The following is a 12,598-nucleotide window of genomic DNA, read 5'->3' as shown; positions in this document are numbered from 1 at the left end:
AGGCAGTAAGTAGCATATCATCTACAGAACATCACCAAGGCTACAATCTTCATAAGCTGTAGTCAACAAAATATTAATCCATAGAAAACTAGCTAAACCCTTTCTGGGCTTTGCACTTTGTACAGACCTGTAGTAAAATGCCTGCAGAGCTTACATCTTTGACCTAGGCCTGCACAAATCAGATCAAAGCGGTTTGATGTTTACATCCCGGGTGCATCTTCTTTGTAGCAGTGCATAGATGTCAACACACCCATCATTCCTGGAAGGATCCAGTATTTATAGATCGCATTTCCAACCCAGCACCCGTATTGTTGTTACTCCCATACTTCCTTTCCCTGGCTCCCTCTGGATCTGAGTGTCACAAACTTGTGACCTTCCTCTGAACCCAATCTCATTAAGTGTTACAGGACCAAGCTTATTATTAGGCCTACCCTATTAATTTTAAATCTATCTAATGAATTACCTCATTGACATTCTCTTGCTCTTGCTACGTCTCTATACCTTTCTGCTCCAAATTTAACAGCTATCTCTGCTCCAATATCTGAAATAATCAGAGGAAATGAAACATTTCTCAGTGGGTCTATTCAGAGTCAGTGACAACTTCCTCTTTAATTCAGTATTCCACTGATACAGGCCTAAATGCATCACCAGACAAAGTAATTTGATTGGCTGAGATTAAATGTCAAATACGGCAGCAGGTAGCCCTTAAGCAGGGCACTAACCCCTAGTTGCTCTGGATAAGTGTTGACTAAAATGTGAAGATTGTTTGATTTATGGTAAAATAATGTTACAGTTTCACCATGTTTCTTTTTCACAATGTTGGCACAAAAGATGAGTCACGAAATAAACATGATAATCCAAAAATACTGCCTGAATGCTGCCAGGAACTACTGACTGTATACGCAGAAATTCTAGTGAGGCACCGACAGCAATAATAGTTGTTATCACTTACTAAATCATGAATAGTGTCAGATCAAACCACAACTTGTTTGTGGGACAATGGAAGGGCAACACCATCTGGCCAGGACTGTGAATTCAAACCCTACCATTAACAATCACTTTATGTGTATTCCAAATGGCACCATATTCCCTATATAGTACACTACATTGACCAGGGCCAAAAGAGCACTATATAGGGAATAGGGTGCAATTTGGGACACAGTCCTTGGCATAAACCAAAACAATGAAAGGCCACCAACACAAAAGAACACAGAGGAGAGAAAGAACGAACCCTGAGCAGCAGAGTACACAATGAGACTAACCCACTAGTTTATCACTTGGCAGTAGTCCTGTCATAACAACTACCCATGGTTCTTAGTGTTGTTGTCCCGGGCCGCCCGCCGTTGGCAGCGTGATCGAGGAGGCTCTGAGCTTGTGCCCCGTCCATGCCCTGATTAAAAGCCTAGGGCTGTGTTCCAAAGGCACCCCATTTCGTAAATAGGTCACTACTTGGATACGGAGCCCAGCACCCTATTCCCAGGGCTCAATAGGGCTTTGGTCAAAAGTAGTGCACTATATAGGGAATAGGGTGCCGTTTGAGACGCATCCTAGGTATGTCTTGGGTCAATATTGCATCCTCTCCAGCCTGGTACTTTGGCACAGATGGCACAATTGCTGTTGCTGCATTGTTTAACTACTGCTATTTTGTGGACATTTATCAATTGGTAGCTGTGAGAAATCAATGAGGAGAAGCATGAAGAAGTCCTGATTGTCACCAGCTCTTTAGGTGAGGTCATAACAGAGCATGTTGATCACCCCATTTGGTATTGTAACAGGTGCTCAACTTTGCCCTAATTAATAGGCTACTGACTTTCATAACAGGTGGTGACATAGCAGATTTGGCATGCACTGTGATTCATCTTTGTAATTAACCTGATATTGATATCATTCCTGCATGCATCATCTACCTACTAATCTGGTCCAACGAGCCAACTACTGTCTCTCTCTCTCAGTCGCAAATGAGCCTGAGGACGAGGTTATCCACCTATACTTGTAGTAGGAATAATGCAGCACATGGGAGTCGAAAGTGAAGAAAATTAGTTAATTACACTTCACAGGTAATAGTTGCTCATGTCAATTCAGGGTGTGTATCTAGTATTTCAAGTAATTCTTTATAATGAGCAGCTCTACGGTAAACAGTACAGAAGTTCCAGTAATTGTACTGGCTCTCAGTATACAGATTGAACCCTTGCCGTAATTACAGCATTTTGAATACATTTGCTGTGGAGCTACAGAGAGACAGAGAGAGAAAGAGAGAGAGATAGAGAGAGAGAGAGAGAGAGAGAGAGAGAGAGAGAGAGAGAGAGAGAGAGAGAGAGAGAGAGAGAGAGATAGAGAGAGCTTGTTCGGCACCTGCATAGCAATGTACACAAGGGATGGCAAAGCAAACAGCAACACTGTAGGTTTTACCACCTAGTTTTACCATCATTTGGGACGCATCACAAGTGTTACAATGTGTGCTAAATGACTATCGGAAAGGTAATCCCGAAGTTATATATATCTATTATATAAGGGTGATTTACTGTAGATAGCAAAATGCACACTTCATTCCAATACGCTTATCAGACTCAATGTTGCGAGAGAAAAGCAAGACTACACCTCCACGGGGAGAAGCATCCGAGGTCTCGGGGTGCTACGCACATACCAGCCGGCGCACTAGCTCTGATCCATTGTGTTATATTAGTACATTAATATCGTAGTGGTCGACGTTGGGAGAGCAATTACTTTACATACGAAGTGGGAGAGCTAGCTAGCTATGTGTTCAGGATGAATTTTGTTTTTATAATTTTTTATATAATATTAATACCAAAGATCACAACAACCAAGCAACCACTGTTGCTTGTGCGTTAACTGCCTGTCACCTTAAAAAATTGCTACACTCGCTAGCTAGCTAGTAGTTTAGCTAACTAGCTAGCAAAGATACTGGTAACTAGCCCCTGTCGTCTGTGCTACTAGCTAGCTAGTAGTGTCTAATTCTAAAAGTAACTTCACCACACCTGCTGTTGGTGGAGGTAATGCACCATCCTCTCTGGCACCATTCCACATCCTGTCTCATCTCGCGTGTCTGACAGCATCTGTGGTATGAGAAGGTACAGTATCTGCTGGAGCCAGACCCAATTGCCACTGGGAGCAATTTATGATCCAGAAAAGAATCCAACATTAAACTGCACCGGGAACTACACTTCACCTGTGGTTTTGGCAAAGGTATTCCTGCTCTACAGGGTATTAACATTATGGCGTGACGCTCCTGATCCAAAAATAGGACTACCTGCAGCTAATTCCTCTGGTTGGGGCTTTTGTTGTGAGAAGACAGGCAGGTAGGGCAGGCAGGCGTTGCTCTCTCTGGATAACAGGCCTTGAGGCATTCTCTTGTCTGACGTTGATTAACTTTACAGATGATAAATAATGACATCTGGAACCTTTCATGAGTAATGCCTGTCGTTATGTATGGCCTATGTAAAACCTGTAAATTAAAAATGCGAAAAGATCATGTACATTCAGTGACGGTTTCCCGGACACAGTTTAAGCAAACTCAATGAAGAATCTCCATCCAAAATAGTTTTTTTGTCCAGGACTAGGCTTTATCTGTGGCCGGGACACCGCCGCTCAAGGTACAGAGTACTGTACATGAACTTGCCTATTTCAAACATTTCATAAGATTGCATGTTAAAACATAGAATGCTTGAACAAGATAGCATTGCCCTATTGTTGATCTCACAGAACCACCATTAGAGTACTGTGGCTGTTTATGAACTATTCTGAAAATGTTTTAGGGATATTCCACAGGACTGCTCCTCAGTTGTTGTGCTCCTAGCTGAAATGACTGGAAACAGCTAGAGAGTGACTGGGCTTGGTAGAACTGAGAGAGAGAGAGAGAGAGATAGAGAGAGAGAGAGAGAGAGAGAGAGAGCAGGATTACTGCAGCATTCAGACATACTGACTGACTGACAGAGTGCTGAATGATAGCTGTCTGCATATTCCCATAATCACGCCTGAGAAGTGTGCACCAGGGCACATAGAGGATCAGTAAGGTTAGTCCCTGTGGTCGAGCAGGGTTTCGTGAGATCTGTTGGCACTGGCCTGGCTGGGAGTTGGATAACAGGGTGTGTGCAGGTAGCGAGCGGCTGGGGCAGGGCGGCTGAGGCTAAGGTCTGGCCACCCCTCCCTGACGTATCTAGCACATAGTCCCATTGTTTGCCTCATAGACTCGCAAATTCCTGTCGAAATTCCTGTCCAACAACGACGAGACGGCCTACAGGGAGGAGGTGAGGGCCCTCGGAGTGTGGTGTCAGGAAAATAACCTCACACTCAACGTCAACAAAACTAAGGAGATGATTGTGGACTTCAGGAAACAGCAGAGGGAACACCCCCCTATCCACATCGATGGAACAGTAGTGGAGAGGGTAGCAAGTTTTAAGTTCCTCGGCATACACATCACAGACAAACTGAATTGGTCCACTCACACAGACAGCATCGTGAAGAAGGCGCAGCAGCGCCTCTTCAACCTCAGGAGGCTGAAGAAATTCGGCTTGTCACCAAAAGCACTCACAAACTTCTACAGATGCACAATCGAGAGTATCCTGGCGGGCTGTATCACCGCCTGGTATGGCAACTGCACCGCCCTCAACCGTAAGGCTCTCCAGAGGGTAGTGAGGTCTGCACAACGCATCACCGGGTACAAACTACCTGCCCTCCAGGACACCTACACCACCCGATGTCACAGGAAGGCCATAAAGATCATCAAGGACATCAACCACCCGAGCCACTGCCTGTTCACCCCGCTATCATCCAGAAGGCGAGGTCAGTACAGGTGCATCAAAGCTGGGACCGAGAGACTGAAAAACAGCTTCTATCTCAAGGCCATCAGACTGTTAACACTGAGTGGCTGCTGCCAACACACTGACACTGACTCAACTCCAGCCACTTTAATAATGGGAATTGATGGGAAATGATGTAAATATATCACTAGCCACTTTAAACAATGCTACCTTATATAATGTTACTTACCCTACATTATTCATCTCATATGCATACGTATATACTGTACTCTATATCATCGACTGTATCCTTATGTAATACATGTATCACTAGCCACTTTAAACTATGCCACTTTGTTTACATACTCATCTCATTTGTACATACTGTACTCGATACCATCTACTGTATCTTGCCTATGCTGCTCTGTACCATCACTCATTCATATATCCTTATGTACATATTCTTTATCCCCTTACACTGTGTACAAGACAGTAGTTTTGGAATTGTTAGTTAGATTACTTGTTATTACTGCATTGTCGGAACTAGAAGCACAAGCATTTCGCTACACTCGCATTAACATCTGCTAACCATGTGTATGTGACAAATAAAATTTGATTTGATTTGATTTGATTTGAGTCGAGGAGATTCCTTGCGATGTAATGGGCTATTATGTTAGAAGCTGGAACTATTCAAAAGCCTAATGAGTTACACCAAAGCTAATGTCTCTGGGGAGTCCCGTGCAGAGAGGCTGCATAGCTCAGAAGGTGAGGACCATTCTTACAAGGGCTGCTAGGGGCTCGGGGCCTGTCCACGGGTTGTTAACCTTTTTTAAGCATCCAGGTACACTGAGGAACTAACAGCTATCCACCACAACACAGCAACACTTTAGAGAAAGGATTAGGGGGTTAACATAACCTCTGCATACTGACGTCATGAAAGGTCATCTTCTCTGTCTTGGGTGAACAGATCCACAGTTTGGTACCTGAATGGAAAAGTACAAAGACCCAGTGAGTCTTTTGAAATTAGTTATCAGGGTTTAGGGGCTGGAGGGCTTTTGGAAAGTTTAAATGGTGATAATGCAATTATAAAGGGCACCACCACCATTATTACTGTTGTCATTATCATCACTACTGACCACTGGCGCAATAAACATAACAGTTATCAAACATCTAGTTAATCTATATCAAGTTAATTTGTGTTCCCCAAGAGAGTGTAAATATCAGCAGATTGATCTCTGATAAATCTTTCCCCTGTAGTCAACAGGAAATCCTGTAAAAAAAACATCAAAGTAGAGACAGTTCTTCAGAACAGGCCAGAGGCACAATGTTTGCTGTTGATTTGTTATTTGGCTAAATAAGCTGGTAAGGAAATGTATACTTTTCTTCTTCTATTTGCTTGGAGTGTCTCTGGCACCTGTTGTAGCCGGCATCTGATTGACAGATACAAACTAGAGAGGAGGGATCGAATAGTTTGGAAGTAAAGGACTTTAAGAAATGCTGAAGATTTTGTTAGAACATAAAACGTCTATTTTTTGTAACTCACCACAAACACATGTAACATGCATCGACTGCAAGGCTGAGATTTAAAAGGGGGAAATCAGACAGTTTGAAGCAAAGCAATTTCACCACAGTAATCTCGGCTTTGCAAAAGATGCAGAAAGTGCCCGAGGTGCTGAAAATGACATCAAAGAGCTATCCAGTTCTACTCTCCAGGCTCTAGGCTATTATAGGCTGGCATGTGGCATAACCTCTTCAGTTCCTAATGGCCTGAAAACCACAGTGAGTGATCCCTGCAATGCAGTGAGGAGTCATGTAGTGAGAATTTCACAGTGTAACGAGCATAGTATTGCCCGATTAGCTAAGATGTTTTGACATGCCAATAGACTTCTACAGGGTCTGTTGAAGTTGAACCCTGAGATAATCCAACAGAGTATACCACTCAATACAGAACATACACTGAGTGTACAAAACTTTTGCACTCAGAACAGCCTCAATTTGTTGGGGCATGGACTCTACAAGGTATCAAAGGCGTTCCACAGGAATGTTGGCCCATGTTCTCCAATGCTTCCCACAGTTGTGTCAAGTTGGCTGGAGGTCCTTTGGGTGGTGGACCATTCTTGATACACACGGGAAACTGAATGGCACACATAAACAATCCATGTTTCAATTGTCTCAAGGCTTTAACATCCTTCTTTAACCTGTCTCCTCCCCTTCATCTACACTGATTGAAATGCATTTAACAAGTTGCATCAATAAGAGATCAAAGCCTTCACCTGGATTCACCTGGTCAGTCCATATCACGAAGAGAGCAGGTGTTCATAATGTTTTGTACACTTAGTGTAGGCCACTGGTCAAATGTCACATATTATGTTCTAGTTTAGTAACTTACATATAACTCGCACACATGTATGTTACAAAACTAAAGAACAGCCATTACATTCAGTGAGCCAACGCATCTTTACAGAGCTGCCCCTGATTGTCAATCAGCCAGAGAAAAACAACACAGAGTATGGAGGACAGTTTAAATGTAGTCCCGGGTCACACACACACACTGGCCCCAATCACTGCTCTTATTGAGTTCTATGGGCCTGTAGTGAATCTGCGTCACATATGGCACCCATTTCCCCACATAATGTCGATAGGGCTCTGGTCAAAAGTATTACACTATATAGGGAATAAGGTGCCATTTAGGATAGGGCAGTCAGTGGAGGGGATAATAGCAAGGGCTGATTAGAATGAAAAGAAAAGGAATGCAAGGGGTATCTGCTGTGGTGTCAGGAGTTTGGGGTATATTGTGGAGGAGAAACAAGGACACTAAGGCCCTTCGGGCTTGGTAAAGGCTGATTAAGAGATGCCAGCTGTAAATGATGGCTTTTATGTCTCAACAGAGAGACTGGAGGAAGGTGGGTCTCTAAGGCCAGGGCTGGTGTTAGAGAATGGCTTCAAAGGCTTTATTAAGCTGTTTATGTGTACATTTTGCTGTGTCACAACTCACTTGTCTCAGAAAATGGGTGTCAGATAGCCTAAAGATTAAGAGCGTTGGGCCAGTAACTAAAAGGTTGCTGTTTGAATCCCCAGGCTGGCTAGGTGAAAAGATCTGTAGATACAGTATGCACTTAACCCTAATTACTCCTGTAAATCAATATGGATAGGAGTATCTGTAACATTCATAAGAAGGACTACAATGTACAGTTAATTGTCCTAAAATTGACATATTTCTTGATTGAAATGGAGATGAAAAGCACCTCTGACTAGCTACAATTATGCAGTAACCTAAGCAATGCATGTAACTTTTGTCCTGGTATTCACACAAGAGATACTCCCTTGCAGCTGTTTGACAAATTGTAAAGTTTGCATCGGTTTAGCACACTGATTAAAGGTTGAGGTTAGCCTTATTTTTCATATCACGCTTTGGTAAGCTTCCATATAATCATTTTATTTAACACTTTCTCTCTCATTATCCCAGGTCTCCCAACAGTCTCAGGGTGCGTCACAAATGCCACAGTATTCCCTTAAGAGTGCACTACTTGATGCTGGTCAAAAGTAGTGAACTATTTAGGGAGTAGGGTACCATTTGGGATGCACACTGGGGCTCAAAGGACTTCTGTTTATTCCTGTTCTTTATGGATCTCATTATTCACTGTTGACTCAATGCTAACATGCATCCCAAATGGCACCCTGTTTCATATATAGTGCACTGCTTTTGACCAGAGCCCCATCAAAAGTAGTGCACTACATAGAGAATAGGAAACCATTTAGGATGCAGCCCCAGTCTTCAGAGGCTGCCTGTGGTTGGTATTACCTGGCTGTGTGTAGCAGTGAAGTGGATTGCATGTAAAAACAGCTTTGTGAGTACAGATCCCATTCCCACTGTTGTGGTTTCTCTGCTGCTCTGTAATTCAGATGATAAACAAAGAGGCAAGAGCTCAGACTCTGTGAAAGGTCACTGATCTGAACTCAATCGTTCTAAGGATTATTCATAAATCTGATTTTAGCACCTTTTTTTTTATCACTAACCACTTTGATGCATCTCTATAACTACTTGAATTGAACCATCTAATTTGTTGTTTTTGAGAATCCAAACGTGATGTGAGTGTAACAGAAGGAATACCAGGAGAGATTTAGTGATTTTAAATAAGTGTGACAATTTATTTCCCTAAGTTTTGCCAAATGTATCTTGGCGACAAAAGCATTTCACAGAAATGACATACAATTATCACATGGATGGGGCCAATATGGCTATAAATAAATTGAATAAATAAAACATAGGGACAGAACAATGTGCATTAATTATTATACAATATGTATAGAGAAATCTCAGACAGCAATAAATAGAACCAAATATAATCAGAAAACGCAAAAGTTCTAATGGATAACCATAAGATCATTTGGAAAGGTCTGTTGTCAAAAGTAGTGAAACTTAGTCAAACTGTGATAACGCCTGAAATCAATCAGCTGTGTTTCTTATGCCAGGTCATAGAGTCAATTCAATAAGTCTATGAGATTGTGATCTTCTATGAATCCAATGTTTTCTTGAGAGAGCAGACACAAGAACCTTGGACAGGATACACTGTAGCAGCAACAGTGCTTCTGATGCTGTTGTGTAGCTGTCCCTCAAATCCAGTGATAATCAGAGGCATGCATAGAGTAAAGTTTCAGCCATTACATTTATTAGCTATGATCTGAAGTTCTGTTTGAGGGTTGCTGCTGAAGTCCAAAGGTGTGTCAACAGTACACAGGAGGACCATCAAGTGTCCATCTTTGTCTTTAGGATGTGGTGTCAATAAAGTTGACTCAAGTTCATTGCATTTCTCCTGCATGTGTCTCCAACCATCTGCATCTCTCTGACACTGCACCCACCATCACTGCCATTCACCCCCTTTAATGACCCACACCGTGACTGAGCCAACATGTGGTCCAGTAGCAGGCTTCCTGTGGAGTATCCAATGCATCTCGAGGGACCAAAGCATATGAGTCCCCAATGACAGGTGGATAGAGAGAGATAGATGAATCTCTGCCCTCTCTGTGTGTGAGACAGAGTATGTGGACATCTCTCTTCTCATCTCTCTTCTCGTGCCCTGTGTTGTTGTCCCACCATCAATTTCTCCAGCAGCAAGCAAGCTTTGACTGTGGCCTGAAGAGCTGAGGGGCCCACTGCTTTTTGGTCTCTGTATTTCACCCTGGAGAGAAATAGGAGAGACCCATTAGACACCAATGATTAGACTTAACTCAATTCAATACAACTGTATTTATCCCCTGAAGGGCTATAAAGACTGTTGAATTCAGGTGATGTTTATTTGCATACTAAAACCACAAGATTGGCCTTGCCTGTCAATCAGATGTAGGATCTTAATTTGGTCACCCCGTTGCAGGAGAACTTTCTTGCAATGCAATAAATATAAACTATCAGTGTATTTGAGGTTTAAAAGTCCACTTTGAAATTTCAGACTGTGTTTTCCCTTCACGGAAAATGTATATTTACTATAATCCACATAGAGTAATTCACATGTCATGTAGTTGCAGGATTATTTTCCTGCTGTAACAAACTGGCTCAAATTAAGATCCTACATATGTCTTGCCTGCAGGTTTCTTTTGACACATCAAACCTAAATGCTCAGCAATTTGCCATATATGTTTCCATTTTATGAATGTGAGCAGACACTGGCGCCTGACTGAGCGGGGGTAGGTTTCCAACCCTGATGCCACATGAGAAGAGCTGTGCCAGGTGAAGGCTCCATTACAGGGATCACTATGACATTTATGCAAGGGAAAGTGATACATGCCCTCATAGTCTGAGTGGGGAAATTCCATCACATAAATAAATTAGAGAAAGAAAACTGTTTCTTTCTTGTTTCTAAACTTTCACATTCTTACATTTCATATTTCAGTGAGACTCTCTCCCATAATATAATATACTATGCTTGAGGGCCAGCACTCTCTCAAATTACGTCTTTATATCCCCCTTTGACTATACAATGCCTGAGCTTCACAGCGGCACAGATCCTTCTACAGTTTTACCCACGGAGAAAGTATGCACTCTGCTAGATTACGTCTATCTTTCGTGAGGTTATAATTACAATGTCCATTTATTTAGCAAATAGACCTGTGGTATTCTCTTCTTACCTTTTAATCCTACTCGTTTTGGCTGCAAACTTGTGTTTGCACTGATGCCTCTCAGCACAGTCAGCGCCCACGGCGGGGTGGATCGCTGTGTCTGGCGTTACTGCTGCTGCAGCATATCTGAAGAAGAGCGAAAGTACACAAGACATGAACATAGAGTCAGTCGGGTTTCCATTAATCATATCGTTTCGAAACATTTAAGGGGGGGAAATAACAAGACGACGTGTAAACCTGTTCACACAGGTTACGGTGATTTGCATTGTTGACAGCTCAAATGAGAATCGAATTGAATAGATTGCCAAGATAAATAGAAAAGGCGTTTTGAAATACCAAGCACGGGTGATTTATCATAAGCTACAATGTTGCAACATCCACATAGCAGTAGCAGAATGGAACGCGTGTAATTACCCCAAATATTAGGCTAATAACATAATGTAAGAAGTTTTTGACATGTTTTAACTAAAGTTATTGGGCTAATATTATACAACATGTTGTACCTCAGGTAAATTTCAAGCTGACAGAAGTTTGTACATGTGCTGTCATCTTCATGGACGCACTTGCAGCGAGGGTCCTGCTTGGAGATGGCGGGATCCTTGATGGAACGCTTCTTTCTGGAAGCGTTGCCCAGACCGTAGGAAACCACGCGCCTAAAGAAATTAACGAAATTATTAGCCCACTGTAACCAAGCCAGTTACATTACATGTAACAATAGAATATAATAAATCAATTGTCGGTCGGAAAAGTGACTTACTCAGGCGTGTTGACCCATATGATGTCCAGGTGACAGAAGTAAACGCACTCCTTGTCCAGGAACGTCGCGCAGGAGCATCGCTTGTTCCTGATGTGGTGCACTGGCACCGGGGTGGCTGTTGTGGAAGCCGCTGTATCCTCTTCCATAGGAGCGGATGAGACTGTGAGGGAGAAAGTATGTTAATTACCTAAATTGAATACTATTATATTGAAAAACCTATGCCACAAATTATAACATAAGATGCTATTGCATAGGCTATTGTCATTTATCGACTACGATTGCGCAGTTATTGTGTTGGATTCATTATGCTGCTTCAGAATTAAAGAGTGTAAAATATATGTATTGTTACCTAGCCTATTGTGGCCATTCATGTTAAAAAAGTGAATCAAATAATACTGAAAACACAGCATATTCAATAGTTGCTAAAACATGAGGCTCGTTTTGGAAGATCTTACCCGCATGTAAAATTCCAGAGTACATCATTGACAACATGGAGCAAAGTATTCTAAAATCCATGTTTTATATTTCTTTAGTACAGTTAAAATAATCTTGTTCACAAAATGGAATATTCCCTTTTTAATGAAAAGGCTCCAAAAAGCCAGCAAAAAGCGACACGGTGCCAACTGCGTAGGTTCGCATACAAGGTACGTTCACAAAGGAGTGCAAAGCATTCCACTTGCACGGTTCTGTCAGTGCCTCCACATGTGCACCTTCTGCCCTTTATATACTAAGCACTTACCACCTCCTCCCTCCCCCCTGCAGTCGCGTGTAAACAGTTTTGTCCTTTGACTTATTCGTAGACAATGCTGTTTGTTAATAATCACCGACAAGCAACGTGCAGCCCAAGATAAGAACTGTGGATGGAGACGCCGGGAGGCAGGCGGCGACGCGAGCCAAGTTTTGACCAAGGAAGTTCTGAAGACGTAAATGCACACATTTTACAGTAGATGGCGACCAAGTATCAATGAAA

The 12,598-nt window shown here is 42.3% G+C and overlaps 1 protein-coding gene across 1 annotated transcript; it reads right to left on the bottom strand.

Annotated features, from left to right (window-relative positions):
• Nucleotides 1-8,882: 8,882 nt before the first annotated feature.
• LOC139392013 (endothelin 1) lies at nt 8,883-12,327 on the bottom strand. The gene is made up of 5 exons (XM_071139653.1): nt 12,084-12,327; nt 11,629-11,788; nt 11,375-11,524; nt 10,881-10,997; nt 8,883-9,937 (listed from the first exon to the last, which is right to left on the bottom strand). Exons 1-5 carry the CDS (start codon nt 12,142-12,144, stop codon nt 9,817-9,819), a joined length of 609 nt encoding a protein of 202 aa, XP_070995754.1. The 5' UTR covers nt 12,145-12,327; the 3' UTR covers nt 8,883-9,816.
• Nucleotides 12,328-12,598: the final 271 nt, after the last annotated feature.

This window comes from Oncorhynchus clarkii, chromosome 32 (genome assembly GCF_045791955.1).
Source record: "Oncorhynchus clarkii lewisi isolate Uvic-CL-2024 chromosome 32, UVic_Ocla_1.0, whole genome shotgun sequence".
NCBI classification, from domain to species: domain Eukaryota; kingdom Metazoa; phylum Chordata; class Actinopteri; order Salmoniformes; family Salmonidae; genus Oncorhynchus; species Oncorhynchus clarkii.
The sequence above is the reverse complement of the archived record's forward strand: the minus strand, read 5'-3'. Positions and strand labels throughout refer to the sequence as shown.

What these genes read in the sequence shown, in the direction of transcription:
- LOC139392013 (XM_071139653.1), bottom strand. Translation starts at nt 12,144, where the DNA reads ATGGATTTTAGAATACTTTGCTCCATGTTGTCAATGATGTACTCTGGA. An exon ending in ATATGGGTCAACACGCCTGA is followed by an intron (nt 11,525 to 11,628) that starts GTAAGTCACTTT and finishes TAATTTCTTTAG; the next exon opens with GCGCGTGGTTTCCTACGGTC. An exon ending in AAAACGAGTAGGATTAAAAG is followed by an intron (nt 9,938 to 10,880) that starts GTAAGAAGAGAA and finishes ATTTCTCTCCAG; the next exon opens with GGTGAAATACAGAGACCAAA.